A 16,133-nucleotide genomic window follows, 5' to 3' on the forward strand; every position below is an offset into this window, starting at 1 on the left:
GAATATTTTTGCCCACAAAAGGGCTTTATTACAGACATAAATACTCCTCAGCACCCCCCCAGAAGATCCCACAGGTGAAGAAGCCGGATGTGGAGGTCCTGGGCTGACGTGGCTACACGTGGTCTGCAGTTGTGAGGTCGGTTGGACATGCTGCCAAATTCTGTAAAACAACGTTGGAGGTGGCTTATTGTAGAGAAATGAACATTCAATTCTCTGGCAACAGCTCTGGTGGACATTCCTAGTCAGCATGCCAATTGCATGCTCCCTCAAAACATCAGCGGTATTGTGTTGAGTGGCATTTTGTCTCCAGCACAAGGTGCACCTGTGTAATGATCATGTTGTTCAATCATCTTTTTGCCACACCTGTCAGGTGGATGGATTATCTTGGCAAAGGAGAAATGCTCCCTAACAGGGATGTAAACAAACTTGTGCACAACATTTGATAGAAATAAGCTTTTTGTGCAGATTGAAAATTTCTGGGATCTTTTATTTCAACTCATGAAAGCAACACTTTACATGTTGCGCTTATAATATACTTTAAACCTAGGCTGCTGTAACTGAAGTGTGTGGCCATGCACCATTGAATTTCACAAAATACGCACACACAGTCATAACAATGCACGATTCAATATGAAATGACAAACAATTGGTCATGGTTTATTGTGAAAATTAGTTTACAATATCAGTTGAAAATAATGTAAATTATCTTGCAGCATTAATGTACTGCAATTAAATGCTTTTCATCACACAAATGTTTCCAGAGATAAATACATTTTCATAGCCAGAAAAGGAAAAACGGTTCAAATAAGCAATCAATTTTCAGTGTATTTAATGGTTAATTGAAATTTGCTTTAATTCCACAAAGTCTTATGACATTGTTTGAAGTCCAGGCAACCACACTAATTCCTATTGCATGGAAAGGGAAACATCTCACCTAAACATTCTTCATTTTAGAAGATTACACTAGTTTCTTCAGCAATGACAGAATATGTCAATGTACAAACTTACACAAAGACTATCTTGAGGCACATGAGATGGTATTAGAAAGAAATTCAGAATTGAAACCGAGGCATCTCAAGCTAAGCTACATGACATGGCGCATGATGGAGCAAGACAAACTGTCTACAAGTGTTGTGTTCATTATAAACACACAGTAATAAAACAATTTTGGAACCGTAATGGAAAACATGCATTTCTTCCGTTTGGTGCGTAATGAACATGACCCAACTCAAGAGGCAGCCATTCAGTAAACTTGCACTGTTGGATGAAGACACAGACAGTGAGTTCACCATCTCCCCTGTGTCACTAGCAGAAGGCACAGTTAGATTAACAATATTAGAGGGCAGTAGTCTATGGCTTGAATCACCCACTCCAATTACAAAGCACACTTCAAATAAACCTGGTTTACTATTCATATTGAACACGGCATCATGATTTTATTTCACAATTAATCACATTTATTAAAACAGCCTAAAATGAAATGTTCCCATGGATTGATTTCAATGTCACTCATCAAGTAATGGTTATACAATATTTCCTTTCTAACAAAATGGCTTTATTTTTACACAACACTTTAAAAGTCTCACTTATTTGAATCTGAAACTTATAAAACAAATCACCACTTTGACTTGACTGTTTACTTTTGTAGGTTTATTGACTATATGAAAACCAGAGAGATTTAGTTGAGTTCAAAGATGCGATTACATAAAATTACATTTGTATGATTATAAGACACTAATCAATAACAATATATTTAATAACACACAATTCCATTAATGTGCCAATGGAATCAGCTCTTAGGATGGAGAATTAACAAAGAATAAATAACAAAAATAATGTATATTTACTGTCCTAGTGATACAGAGTTGCAATTATCAAAGTCAGAAAATTCTAACATGTAAACAAATAAGAAATAGATGACATTTTCAAGTAGATAGAATCAATAAATCACATACCAGCAGAGTTAAAGGTTCATTAATATAAAATACAAATATTTTTATATAATTATTCAAATATCATGAGAAAATACATAATTATGAATTAAATATATTTTTGGTTTTGATATTCATTTACCACAATCCTCTAAACATTCTCAAAGTGCATAGGTTACTCATGTGATTGCAAACAATTACCAAATAGCAATTACTAATACAATGATTTCCTCTATCTCTACTGTTAGTAGTTTTAAAAGAGTACTATGAAACTGCCCGCTATGCGGTTGTGTATAATAAAATGAAACGTACCTACACAAAGTAATAATACCCAAGTAACTTGTGTAAGATGAATTTATAATTACGGAAATAATTTTTTAAAAATGTATTTCAGAGAAAATAAACTACAGTTGACTGAAATGTTTATCCATAAACTATACTTTCGACAGTCCAGATGCATCTGCAGTTTTGGTCTATGAAACTGGGTCATGTTCATTGGGGCAAGAAATGGCAAATGGTTTAAAACGGTTTGCAGTGGAAAACAAAAATGATCATTTCTTATTGGACAAGTCCAGGAAGTTCCTCCCCATTTAAGTATGTTTTCTTTCATTTTGTGCCTAGTGAACCTGATAATGATCAAACACAAATCGCCAGGTAAAGACTCGGGTCATATTGAAAGCTATTCCCTGTAAGAAAGTTTGAGGCTTTGAAAATAAGCCACAAAACAGTTGACAGATAAATTAAGAGCAGCAAGCAAATGCACTCAAAGGAGATCTTAGAAAGAGCACAGACTGGATGTGTGACACAACACCGGATCTAACACACACAGACACCCACACACACAAACCTGTAGGAAAGCATAGCAACTCTCACTGCTTGTAATTGTCCCAATGGGAGGGGCAGATCATTGGTTAGCTTGCGTGGTCACGCGGTGTACTCTAGCTCGGCATTCATCTTGGTGTACATCTCATAGATGGCATCATTAGCAGCAGTAAAGTTGACTAGAAACTGTCGGATTTTGTCCAGGCAGTCCTCTTCCTTGACCTTCCGCCCCTTGGACAGCGCCTTCAGGAAATCTGCCTTGTAGGGAGCTGCGAACACGGCTGCCTTCAGTGGAAGACATTCAAGTAAAGTCAGTTCAAAATGCAGACTCGTCAGAACAATAAACAAAGGTTGCCTTTTAGATCTCAGTGAAGGTCACTTTAATAATGGCCACTACTAGCACATCTACCTACCATTCGATTTATTTTAAAAAATCTATCTATATATCTATCTATATAGATAAAAATAAAATGTAGATAAATAAACAAACTATCAGCTACACTTGCACAGTTTAAAATGGCAATGGAGAAGCTGCGTAATCAAGCAATAATCCAAAGCAATCATGCTATGGGTGAGACGCTTACCTTGAAGAGCGTCTGCACCAGCAAGCCATGGTACTTCTTCAGGGCCAACTCATAAGCTTTGGTGCAATTTACACGGATGAGGTCGGGGTTGTTTTCATCCTTCTCCCCATCCACCAGACTCTGTAGCAGGACCTGGATGAATCGGAGTCCCCTGGGCAATGAAGAACAAGGAAACAAACAAATCACAGAATCAGACAGACAACACAAAAACGTGGACCAACATACAGTACATCTAAGTAGACAGACTCAAGGGTAACACAGAAATGTTTGGGAAAGCGCTTTATAATAAAGCGATGAGGTACATCCCTTTATTATTATGAGCAGATATGAGGCTTTATAATGTCTTATAATAAGGATGATACAAATATCCCTCAATTGAAGTTTACTGAATCAAAACGGCTGGCACTTAGAATCATTATGAGATGACGCAGAGATCGTACGCTCATGACAAGTCTTATAATGCATTATATCTGCATCATAATGCATTACAGCTGTAGGCATTAAGAACCGACTCAAGATCCAAAAGTAAAAAGTTGTCTGACCTCTTTAGCCACATAAGTGCCAGGGTGGCTCCCACTTTGGGCCAGTCTGCTCCATGCAGCTCCTTCTCTGCCTCCAGGATTTTTTGGAGGGTCTTGAACCTGCTAGGGTTGCTGTCAAAAACTGCTTTGATTGTCTAAACAGGGATAGTACAGTAATATAGTTTGTTTCCATATGGATCTAAGGTTACCAGTTTGAACTTTGACCATATTAAAATGTTGCTGTAGGCTACTTACTGTGATGTTCCCTACAATGTCTGCTTTAATTGGAGCAAAAACAGTAGAGCCAAGGCAGTCTGTCGAAAGATAAAAAAATACCATGTTTGCCCATACTGGAGAAATAACATCCTCCACAATTCACATGTCAGCTTTGTCTACATTCCCAAGAGCTAGGATAATACAGGAGAGAGGGATACAATTAGCATTACTGCAAAACTATTTTGCTGAAACTTCTTTGTAACTATGAGTAAGACATGAATCCATTTTCTTTGGTCAAAAAGGCATCCATGGACATCCCACGCCAATCCCAACAACAGGCTGCAGTATCTCCATGTCTGATGAGTAGTATGGAGCTGCGGCTCAAGGTATTGTTTCTTCATCCTATGTCATGTATTCAGTGATGGTCCCCCCCCCTACTGTTCAGAGAAATTAGTTATTGAAGTTGTTAGGTTCATGTCCCATCCTGCATCCTGATATTACCAGGTTCTGACAACTGCAAGTAACATCGTGGAGTTAAACAATCCAATTTTTGGGCCTCCCGAGTGGCGCAGCAGTCTAAGGCGTTACTACAGACCCGGGTTCATTCCTGGGCTGTGGTACAACCGGCCGTGTCCGGGTGTCCCATAGGATGGCGCACAATTGGCCCAGCGTCGTCCGGGTTAGCGGAGGGTTTGACCTGTGGAGGAGGGCTTTACTTGGCTCATCGCGCTCTAGCGACTCCTTGTGGCAGGCCGGGTGCTTGTTCGATAAAGTTCATCATTTATGTCCAAACACCTCCTTTTGTTAGCGCGTTTGGTAAACAAATCCAAACTCACCGACGCGCGTGCAAGTCCAGCGGAAAGGTCGGACGAAAGGCCAAAACGTTACGTTACAGTCCGTAGAAACATGTCAAACAATGTATAGAATCAATCTTTAGGATGTTTTTATCATAAATCTTCAATAATGTTCCAACCGGAGAATTCCTTTGTCTGTAGAAAAGCAATGGAACGAGAGGTAACTCTCACATGAACGTGCGTCACGAGCCCATGGCACTCTGCCAGGCACCTGGCTCAATCCCCTCTCATTCAGCCCCCCTTCACAGTAGAAGCCTGAAACAAGGTTCTAAAGACTGTTGACATCTAGTGGAAGCCTTAGGAAGTGCAAAATGACCCTACAGACACTGTATATTGGAATGACAATGAGTTGAAAAATTACAAACCTCAGATTTCCCACTTCCTGGTTGGATTTTTCTCGGGTTTTCGTCTGCCATACGAGTTATGTTATACTCACAGACATCATTCAAACAGTTTTAGAAACTTCAGAGTGTTTTCTATCCAAATATACCAATTATATGCATCTTCTAGCTATTATGGCTGAGTAGCAGGCAGTTTACTCTGGGCATCTTATTCATCCAATCTACTCAATACTGCCCCCGTCACCAAGAAGTTAAGGAGCGCGGTTGGTGGGTCATGCTTCAGAGGATGCATGACTCCGCCTTCACCTCTCCTGAGCACGTTGGGGAGTCGCAGCGATGAGACAAGATCAAAAATTGGGGAGAAAAAGGTGGGTGAAAATACCAAAAAAAATTATACAATTTAGGACACTTAAACATGGTGTGAAAATGCTAATATAGGTACAATTTATTTGCATTGGATTTGTGCCACAATTGCTTAAAAGTTAGCAGTTGAAACAGTGACCAACAAAACCAAAGCACGGGTGGCTGTCATACATTGTCAATTTAAGAAAACTAATGTAATTTGGGTGAACTATCCCTTTAACATTGAAGGGGGGCTTCAAACTTGTGGTCAGAACTTGGTAATATCAAGATGTAGGATGAAACATGAGCCTAACAACTTCAATAACATTTCTCTGAAATATGGAAAATAAACCACCAAATTCACTGGGAATACATTACATAGGATGAAGGAACAAAGAATACTCTGAGGGGCAGCTCCATACTATATACTTGTTTTTGGGGTGGGATTGGTGTGGGGTGTGTGAGGGGTCCGTGGGTAGCTTTTGACCACTCCTCTGGATTCCCCGTGTCAAATTTTTTTAAATTTAAGTTTGGTCCAATTGAGATGTTTGTTACTATATTTGAATATTATATGAATATTATATGAATCCTATACATAAAAATTGTCAATTTGGATGCAATCATTTAGATCAAATTATATTTCAACAAAATGATCTTCTGTTTCTAATAACGTACATCATTTCAGAACAATCGGAGATGGTGGGTGTGCTTTTTGAGGTGGAACGAGAGCGAGAGAGAACGAGAGAGAGAAAGAGAGACAAGACTACCTGTAGCCTCAATGGCTCACGTCCCTTGAAGATTAACAAAGCAGCCTAATAAACCCCTACGCTCTGTCAAATACTTTTGAGAGGCATACGTTGGAAAAACAAAGCCTTTTCATTAGAACTAGAAAAACACAGGGTTGAGACAAACAGAGAACAGCATTCTGAGCTGCATCCTGATCATGTACTTGAATGCTTTTGATACAAAATGGTAGGTCGACAGCAAACTCTTATTGAACTTGAAAATCAACAAAATGCTAAATAATTCACTCTGCTCAGAGCACCTGACAGATTTCTGAAAGCACCAGAGAGACTCATAAAACTTTAAGTAGGTCCTAGTATCGTGCCAAATCCAAATGGGTCTAATCCAATGCATCCCATCATTGGCCCTAGGCCCATCTATGCAACCGGAAAAGGAAATATATCCTCACATCGGTCTCTTTGAACCTTGGCGAGACCTCGAACAGGACCAACATTTTGCCCCAAATTTTCAAACAGTTTTTTCTTCTTCATAGCAAGGTATAGGCTAGTTCTGTATAGTAACCTAGAGATGTGCATTCAGTTTAAAAGAACTCCAACAGTTTGTAACAATACATTTCTTCACTTGGCCAAATCTCCCAATAGAGAAGGCTAAGCAACTTTCCCCAGGCCATTGACATAACTACATAAAAGGGGGCCTGGCTGTTCATTTGGGGTAGCCCAGTGGAAGACTTACATTCCGACAACACACGGCTTAAAGTAGAGTACAACTGACAACCGTTAGCCCTCAATTCCAGAAGGCTACCCATTGTGCAAGTGGTACAAGTATCTTCTCTAGTTACAGAGAAGCCCCACCTTTGTCCTTATCATTTAGAGAGAGACATGAATCCATCGATCCTGAATGTTATTCATTCATCTACCACCAAAGATGCCCATCTCTCATTTTCCACCCCATACAAACAAAACCATTTTTCTCTCTCTCAATTGCTTCCACATAATGCTTTTGTGCGGTTGCTTTGGGAGGTCCAGGCTACGTGATGAAAGCAGAGGTCCTCAATTGTATTGTCGATGAATCCTAACACCGGGTATAAACATACAACTGAGTTAAAGGTTGGTGGAAAAACAAAAAGATCCTATCCTAGGCATATCCTCCAAAGAGATTTGAAATTCCAACATTATATACCCTAGTCACAAATCAATGTAGCAGTTATGTATAATTGAGTTGTGACTGATTATATCATGACACAAAATGAATTACAGCATTTTTTTTTTAAAACACAAAATAAACCATACAAACACTTTCTTGAGTTGATCAAATGGAAAGTTGCCTTTGGTGTTTTCAGAGGTTTCACCTGCCTAATTCAATAGCGTATCTTTGGCATACAGGATGAAGCCACACAATGATGCCCGGTGGGCTACACAGTCAGTGAATGGCCAAGGGGAACTCAACACCGTGCTAATCAATTTTAACAACTTCAAATCGAGGCCAATGAAATAAATTATTAATGCAAAAGGTTTGTTGACTGCTTGATAAAGAGACATACGATCCCAAAAAAAGTTTGTCCCTTATGACATTTAATTGCTTGGGATTGACAGAGGTGTTTTGACAGATTGCTTCTCACATTCTGAAATCCCAAAAGCAAACTATCCCACAGGCAAATCAGACTATGAAGTTAATTTAAGTCCGTTTTCTTACACATATGAATACTTCTCTTCACTCCTGGCATTGTCAGGTCAATCAAATGTTGATAACTCTACCCTTGCAGGCATATAACATATTCAGAGAAAAGCAATTTGCCTATGACAAGCTGATGGCTAGCCACAAGAGTATGATCATAACATTGTCTTTATCCATAATGGGCTGTATTAAATTGTGTGGCTTAACTGACAATATGTTGTTTGTTGCAACAAAATAGCGAGCAATTTGGGTGGTAGTCTATGCACATACTGTGGCTAGAATTCATGTAGCAAGCTCAAATCATAGTTTGCATGCTACTTACCAAAGAATGGCGGAAGATACGACACCGACTCCAAGAAGGATCTAGTTTCCACTTGTTTATCGGCTGGAAGCTGTTTAAATTGGTGCTCCATAAGAAGAGCCATCGTGAACACTACACACAATATCTCTGACAATAACCGCGACCAGTGAAGTGATTTGTAAAACCCGGAACTGCCACCGAAGTGAGTTTGTGAGCCTCTCCAACAGTGCACGCCCCTTTCTAGTCTGAAAGCTGCCTGGAAAGAGCAGAACCTGACTCAGAATGCTCATTTAAATAGATGGGAAGCAGTGCATCGATCAAGTGAAAAATGAGGGTTAAAACCCTACATGGAATTTAGCATAGGTTTCTATCTGACAGCAGAACGTCTCAACATGTAGGACATTATGTAATTAGTAGCCTATGCAACTTGTAAAAGCTGCCTTTTTAAATGCTGAATTGGTCAGGGAGCTGGGTACTTTTTAGTGAGGGACATCATTATATGGTCAAGTGGATTATATCCCGTGGTGTAATCATTAGCCAAACATTTGCAACTAAAACAAGAGTTTCTATTGGACACATTCATATAGTTTCCTCCCAGTTTCGTTCCGTTTAAGAAACGTTTTGCATCAGAATCGGCGTAATGAATATGCCCCTGTTGTTTGCTGCTTTGGTGTCAGTAGATGGATGATGCTCACTCATGTGGTCATTGAAAAGGACTTGTGAAAGTGATGTAGGTATTCCTGCAACTGTCTAGTGATCAACAATACAATTAGAATAAAACGATCATACTATATTCAAATTTAACTAATTGTGCACTGCTAGAAGTTTCGCAGAGAAAGGAAGATAAAACCTTGTAATTCTGGTCTAATTCCTTGATATAGCAGATGACAAAGGCCTAGAATCATCTGTTCTCCATTAAATATTTAGCTATATATAAATAATTAATCAGACAATTATGTCTCCACTTTAGGCCTACTCCTAGTGTGCTTCTTTATGCAATGTGGAATCACAACTAGGTGACAGTGGGCCAAGAACGGATTTGCATACAATTACTGCAGGAAATGTACTCCCGCAAATTCTGACGGTTACCTCTACCCAGGTCACTGCGACTGTCAGTCCAACACATTACCTGCTATGCAAAGACCTCTTGACAAGGTCGCTAGGTGTTGTACTTATAGGTGTATACACATAACCCCTGTCTTCAGAAAGCTCGTCCCGTCCCACATTTCACTCTAACAAGTCCCTTGATCTTGCTCCTACGTTGGGATTATGCTGTCGAAGACTACCCATGTACGTTTCTCACACTGGGCGCTTAGAAGACATCGATGTCTGTTGGGTCATCCCTCTTCTAACACCAATGTAGCGAAGTCAGAGGGCACATTGAACCACATACATAATAGAACTGTCACCCAATTGTTAGCCGTTACGGAGAGATCTGAACACTCATGGTGAGGTCGCTAGTAGCATACAGTATGTTGCACTGGCCAATATGAAGGCATGCGCTGTTCCCTTCGCTGATTTGTCCCAATCAGGGAAACCACCTACCCATCACCTCACCAATCAATCAATCAGAAAATTCACTAGTTTCAGTTGTTGGCAAAATTCAATACCACCAGCTGGTCTAATGATAAAAAGCTGAATTAAAATCATGGATTTGGGTTGAAGTGCTGCGTGTATGCTTGGGCATACATTCATCAATTGCCAATAATTTACAACGCCATTCTCGTTGCGCTGTTTGACCCTTGTGATGCGCCATAGTGTAACTAGGAAGAGAATTGGTTACTAAGTGAAACGGGAAGAGAAAGAAATGCAAGGATGTTCTCCAGTTGCAATCCAACATAGCTAGCTAATTTATATGAAATTATATTTTGGAGAAGGAACGTAGACCGGTAAGCAATGTTATTCAACAGTATCTCTGTAAATACAAAATGCGAATTTAACGCTAGCTAACGTTTGCTACGACTTGATAATGTTTTGATAATGTTTTGCTAGTGTCATGATACGTCACGTATTTTGAATCTACGTTAGCTAAATTAGCAAACCTAAAGCGTTAATAACCTAGCCAGTAACGGCTTTGTCCATTGCGATTGTCTTTAACAGCAGCAGTTTTGTCTGTTTCTAAATAGCTGCGTTTTTCAATTGGGATCAATGCCTCTACCAACCCTCTCTGCCCACATTGGCCGAGTCGAGTTCGTTCTCTGGAAAACCAGATGGTGCGACAGGGGGAACAGGAGGCACGTTGGCGGCAACACTGGGAGCTGCACTCAATGCACTAAAGACAACAACAGAACATTGTAAGCAGGCACACTGGAGTTCTCGTCAATCATACCAGCCGAGGTTGGCTAGTTAACGGAACTGCATTTTCTGGCCACTGTTTGGTTGATACTCTTGAAACGGATCATTGCCCGAGACACTATGATGGGAACTAGTCTGTTATTGCTAGTGTGTGTATTATAAATGTATATGTACAGTTGAAGTCGGAAGTTTACATACACTTAGGTTGGAGTCATTAAAACTCGTTTTTCAACCACTCCACAAATTTTGCTGATTTTCTTTTTGCTTGACATCATGGGGAAATCAAAATAAATCAGCAATTTGTTTAGTGGTTGAAAAACGAGTTTTAATGACTACAACCTAAGTGTATGTAAACTTCCGACATCAACTGTGTGTGTATGTATGTATATATATATACACACACAGTTGATGTCAGAAGTTTATATATATATATATATATATATGTTTTACATTGTCAGCTCCAGGATTCGATGTTGCAACCTTTCGTTACTAGTCCGATGCTCTAAACACTAGGCTAACTGCCACCCCATATATATGTATATATGTATATATAACCCATGGTTGATAAATTTGATTTCCATTGATCAGTTTTGTGATTTTGTTGTCAGCACATTCAACTATTTAAAGAAAAACGTATTTAATAGGAATATTTCATTCATTCAGATCTAGGATGTGTTATTTTAGTGTTCCCTTTATTCTTTTGAGAAGTGTGTGTGTGTATATATATATATATATATCACACATATGTTGGAAGTTTACATACACCTTAGTCAAATACATTTAAACTCAGTTAAGAAGCGAAGGAGTCCACACTTTGGCAGCTATTTATTAAATAACTAACAAAGTATAAAACTACAAAGGATACTAATAGCTGCAGTTGGAGAGGCGGTGGTAGGCTGTTTGCTGTCCTGTACAGGTTAGTAGTATCACCACTTATGACTCCCACTGCCAGTCTAGGTCTTACTTGGGGGTGGAGATCTGCATTTGTGTTGCAAAGTTAATTGAATGTCTTGTCCTGTCAGGGAGAAGTCCCAGTGTGTTTGGGAGAAGTGGGAGGCAGAGTAGGAGAGGAGAGCCAGGGAGAGGCTCATTCAGGAGGTGAGTGGACTTGAGGGGAGGGCATGTGCAACACACCAAGAAGTGCCAAGCTTGTGTCTTTGTAGTGACAGCAGACGAGAGAATCCCAGCTCTCTCCCTTTGCTCCCTGAAAGGCTCTTGCAGATGGAGCTCAAGATGCAGGAGAACCGTCAGGCTCAGGATGAGTCTCTGAGGAGGCGGGGGGAGGGCTGATCCAGGAGCTGGCGAGGCAGACCAGACGCCGAGAGGGTGGAGGAAGAGGGCCAAAGGACGCGAACAGGAACAGCCTGTGTTGACTGGGGTCAGTTGTTGGCCTGGGTTAGATTGATTGATTGGAGGGAGGCCCAATGATGTGGCTCATTGTTCTCTCCCCTGCAGGTGTCGCAGGTGAAGGAGAGGGATGCCCTAAGGCTGCAGGAGGATGAGCAGAGGCTGGAGACTCATAGGATGGCCCAGCAGAGCTACCAGGACAAGGTACTGATCCAGGGTCCAGTTCATTAGGGCAAGCAAAGCCAACGTTTTTACCTGGTAGCTAAACAGATGACAATCAATTTGGCAAATATACACACCCATTTTTTTTGTTAATTGCTAAAGCAATTGATTAGTTTTGTCCCCTGTATATACTCTTGCCTTCCTCCGCTCATAGATTTGTAGCAGACCTTGATCAGCCTGGACGTGAGGCCAAAAGACACTCCACAATCATGTTTTTATACAAATAATTATTCTTAATGGGTTTAAAATGTGTCAAGTATTCCTACACCATGCTTATATCAGCTGCTGCATGTGGTGGTTGTAAAGTGTTACGTATTTAGCAAACTGGTTTAAGGGTGTTGTAATCTTGGTGTGGGTTTATGTTTGTAGGTTTTTCTGACGGAATTGTTTTTTCATTAACTAAAATCATATTTTCCTTTCTTTGCACATCACAATAGTTGATTGTACAGGTTGTACAGTACGTGGCCAAATACGACATTGCATGAGGTTACAATTATAAATTAAGTTTATTTAAAAAAATAAGGCTTCCCCTCCAACTGTAGCTATGATTACCGCACAACTGACACCTGTTTGAAGTCCATTCAGAACAAGAGTCAAACACAGAGGGACATTTCCTTGATTACATTTCAAGTACAACACAGCTCTGAACCATCTGCTGACGGCAACCATGCACTTGCAGAATTGTAGTGGAGCTATCTACAATCCTATCCAATTAGTTGCACATGTCAAAGCTAGCAGCATTACAGAACGGAGCACAAGAACACATGGAAGAGGGCAAATGATTATTTGCGCTGCAAATCTATCCACTGTCACAGCACTAACACTGTTCTAGCATCTTAGCTTATAAATAAAACATTCACTAGAACTCAATACAAGTACAACATATTGCTGGTGAAGAGCATAATTTGCCCCCCTGAACAAGCGTTGAAATGCAATAATAGGCATAGATGGTTCTAGTAGATGCAATGAAAGCAATTACACTTGGATGGGGGAGACATGGACATTGCAGGGATACAAAAATGTGCACAGATGAGTGATGGTTCATCAGATCCAAATCTCCCAACATTCCTCCCTACGCTTGCTGGAATTGTATTAAATGGTACATTAGAATTCCATAGTTATTTATGTAGCTCCAAGGTGTGTAAAGTTTATACACTTTATGGCTTATTCATAGCTTTCACAACATCCTTAACCATGTGGAATACTATGCTGGATCGCATTAAATCTGCTTACAGGAAGCATTTGGCCTGGGGGCTGCCAGTTTGAGACCCCTGGTTCCGACAAGGAGCATTAAAGTGGATGAAAGGCCTTCCTAAGGAGGGTATAGGTGTTGGGGAGCTAAAAAAAATACCAAAAATATGGCTTCATTGGTGTGAGAAATACTGTGTCGAAGTATGTAGAACCACAAAACTAAGAAGTGTGGTTAGGAAACTGCATATTAGCGACAAAGGATCTCCTGGGAACGCCCAATCATCTTGTCAGTATTTGGCTGTACTGTAGATTCCTGTTGTAGCTCACGACAAAAACAGCTTCTCCCTTCCAGTTAGTAGAGCTATGGATGATTTCCCATAGCTGTTCAGTCTTTTTGTCCCAATATTTATACTCTCATTTTGTACATTTTGTAAATAAATAAATTACATGCAAATAACAACACTGATTTTAAAAAACGACCACAGTAAAACAATGCTTTTTTTTCTAACCAGAAGTTAAAGGATGAGAACAATACATTAACAAAACGGAGACGTTACAGGGGATCTGAAAGCCCTGCGACGGTGGTCATGATGGTCAGTTGCTGTTCTCCTTGGTGGTGATGGTGACAAGCTGCTTGGCAGCTTTGGCAATGTCATAGGCACACTGGATAACCTGCTGGGTGACCAGCTGCATGTCGGGCCCTGGGCCTTCCTCGGGGGGCGCTGCCTTCCGACACTCACCCTGGAGCCGGAAGGAGCTAGACGTCAACAGGCGCAGGGGGCCTCTCACCATCTCCGAATGGGGTCTCTGGAAAGCACAAGGTAAGGTGAGATGAGGTTAAACACATCATCCGACTATGAGCTGGGTTGTGTTCATTAGGCATCAAACAGAAGAGAAAGTTTCTTTACGTTGCAAAACATTTTTAAATACCTTTGCATGTGAGTGATGGAACCATGGAGCATTTGTAAGCTTACCTTGGGAAAGAGGGCAGCCATCTCGGTTACAGCCACATATATTCTTTCGGAGCAGGGTATAAAGCTGTAAAAGAAAAAGGCATCAGGAGAGTGGTTAATAAGACAGCCTCTTAACGGAATTATTTCATGGAGGAAATCCAAAACTTGGGATTAAAAAGTTACCTTTTTGCGATCCCAAAACAACACTATTCAAAACAAGTCACAAGTTAACTTTTTAGTCTGGGTGAGGAGGGGAGGCAAAACACAACACTGGCAGAGCTACATGCTGGAAAACAAACCCGCAGTCCCAGGTTAGTGCTTGGTTAATCTATTTTACTATTCCAAATATTATAGTCAGACAGCAGCTACCATAATTCATGTAGCCTGGATGCCAATCTGTTTCTGCACTATGGAGTAGGCAAGAGAGCAGAGGTAGTGGCAACCAAGCTACTGTATAATTCACAGTTAAACGATGGGAGTGAGGGATTAGAGCTGATCATGTGATAAACTATCAGCTACACCAAAACGAGAAAATATATTTTTTAATTGCTCATTTGGATATTAGACAACAGGGCATAATTCCTGAACCTAAACGCATACATAAATTATCTAGAATTGATAAGACTGCTTGTAAATCATTATGCACTTGGTGATGGACTACTATGGATGCAACTAGCACCAGCTCTACTCTAAAACACACGGAATACCACACATGGGTACCTTGAATATCAAAAGCCCTTTGATGGGTTGTCGGAGTTTAGTTGAGGTAGTGGTGTTTGCGCCGATGTTTTGCAACGGAAGAAATTAAGAGAGTAGGTGAGTGAGAGTTCATTAAGATCAGTCTTTCACTCTGCCTAGCAGACGACAACACCATAGCAAAGGAGGAAATCATCGGAATTGGGCAACAGAGCAGGGGCAGGAGAGAGAGAGAAAAGACACTGTGCCTGGGAGGCAGGGACAGAGGCTAGTAGAGTACCGGGAGGCAGGATCGGGGGAGCACAGGCTGAGGGGCTGCACGGGAGAGGGGGCCTTCTCAGCCCAGGGCACCAGGGTGCTGAAACAGCCCAGACTGTGCCTGATCCGGCGCACACCCTCACAAGGTCTGCTTACAGGAATGGGAAAGGCACGGGGAGACACCCCCGAAATAACGAAATGCCAGCACGAGGAGGGAGGGGAGAACACAGAAAGTGAAAGAGGTGAAATCATAGGGAAGATTATATATTTTTTTTATTTAAAAAACTGAACCGAGAAGAATGCAGAACTTTAATAAACAGTAACAGTGGGGGAACTCGAGAAGAATCTAGAAAGTGGAAGTACTATGAATACAAAAAAGGGAAAAGGCGACACTGCAATAATGAATTTGGTTAAGCAAAAGTGGGGGGTAGCTATCTGGAACTTTTCAGGAAACACAGAAAAAGCCTTGTTTTATCTCCATTGAACTCTGTTGTAACTATCTCTGTTAAATTCGGCTTAATTGTTTGAGCTTGTGGCCTGTCACTTCTTCCTCACCTGTCGTGCTTGTTCTCCTGCGCGGCACGGAGCAGCTCCTGGATGTTCTTGGTGATCTGCTCCGTCTTACGGATGACATCCTCAGTGCTGGGGAGCGCTGGGTCCGGTTCTGCCCCCAGGTCATCCAGCTCAGGGATGGAGCTGCCCTCCCCCAGCCAGCCACTGCTCCTCAGCCTCCCACGTCTACTAGATGGTAGACAGGATCATCCAGGATGTTACTACAATCTCTGCACCCTACATCCAGCCCTAACTGTCCACCTGATGTGCAACACAGAAAGCAGTGGCA

General features: G+C 40.9%; 2 protein-coding genes and 1 long non-coding RNA gene across 7 annotated transcripts in view; 1 reads left to right on the forward strand and 2 right to left on the reverse strand.

The window, feature by feature from the left end:
• Positions 1-624: 624 nt before the first annotated feature.
• On the reverse strand, positions 625-8,572 carry gltpa (glycolipid transfer protein a). The gene is made up of 5 exons (XM_029677523.2): positions 8,352-8,572; positions 4,114-4,172; positions 3,880-4,013; positions 3,338-3,488; positions 625-3,038 (listed from the first exon to the last, which is right to left on the reverse strand). Exons 1-5 carry the CDS (start codon positions 8,452-8,454, stop codon positions 2,856-2,858), a joined length of 630 nt encoding a protein of 209 aa, XP_029533383.1. The 5' UTR covers positions 8,455-8,572; the 3' UTR covers positions 625-2,855.
• Positions 8,573-10,128: 1,556 nt separating this feature from the next.
• LOC115139773 (uncharacterized) lies at positions 10,129-13,706 on the forward strand. 2 transcript variants are annotated; one of them, XR_003865157.2, is made up of 6 exons: positions 10,129-10,219; positions 10,457-10,624; positions 11,648-11,723; positions 11,837-12,003; positions 12,081-12,176; positions 12,349-13,706. It is a non-coding gene; the product is annotated as an uncharacterized LOC115139773 (long non-coding RNA). The 2 variants fall into 2 exon arrangements; XR_003865156.2 differs by having other exon boundaries at positions 12,081-13,706.
• LOC115139772 (ARF GTPase-activating protein GIT2-like) overlaps positions 12,682-16,133 on the reverse strand; it is a 33,775-nt gene continuing 30,323 nt past the window's right edge. For 3 of the 4 annotated variants that reach the window (XM_029677528.2, XM_029677526.2, XM_029677525.2), the window contains 3 exons: positions 15,848-16,033; positions 14,360-14,423; positions 12,682-14,192 (listed from right to left, as the gene is read on the reverse strand). In XM_029677528.2, the coding sequence (XP_029533388.2) occupies positions 13,980-14,192; positions 14,360-14,423; positions 15,848-16,033 (463 nt within the window). In that variant the 3' untranslated portion in view covers positions 12,682-13,979. The remainder of the gene's footprint in view (positions 14,193-14,359; positions 14,424-15,847; positions 16,034-16,133) is intronic. The other variant, XM_029677527.2, reaches the window with a different exon arrangement.

This window comes from Oncorhynchus nerka, linkage group LG13, assembly GCF_034236695.1.
Source record: "Oncorhynchus nerka isolate Pitt River linkage group LG13, Oner_Uvic_2.0, whole genome shotgun sequence".
NCBI classification, from domain to species: domain Eukaryota; kingdom Metazoa; phylum Chordata; class Actinopteri; order Salmoniformes; family Salmonidae; genus Oncorhynchus; species Oncorhynchus nerka.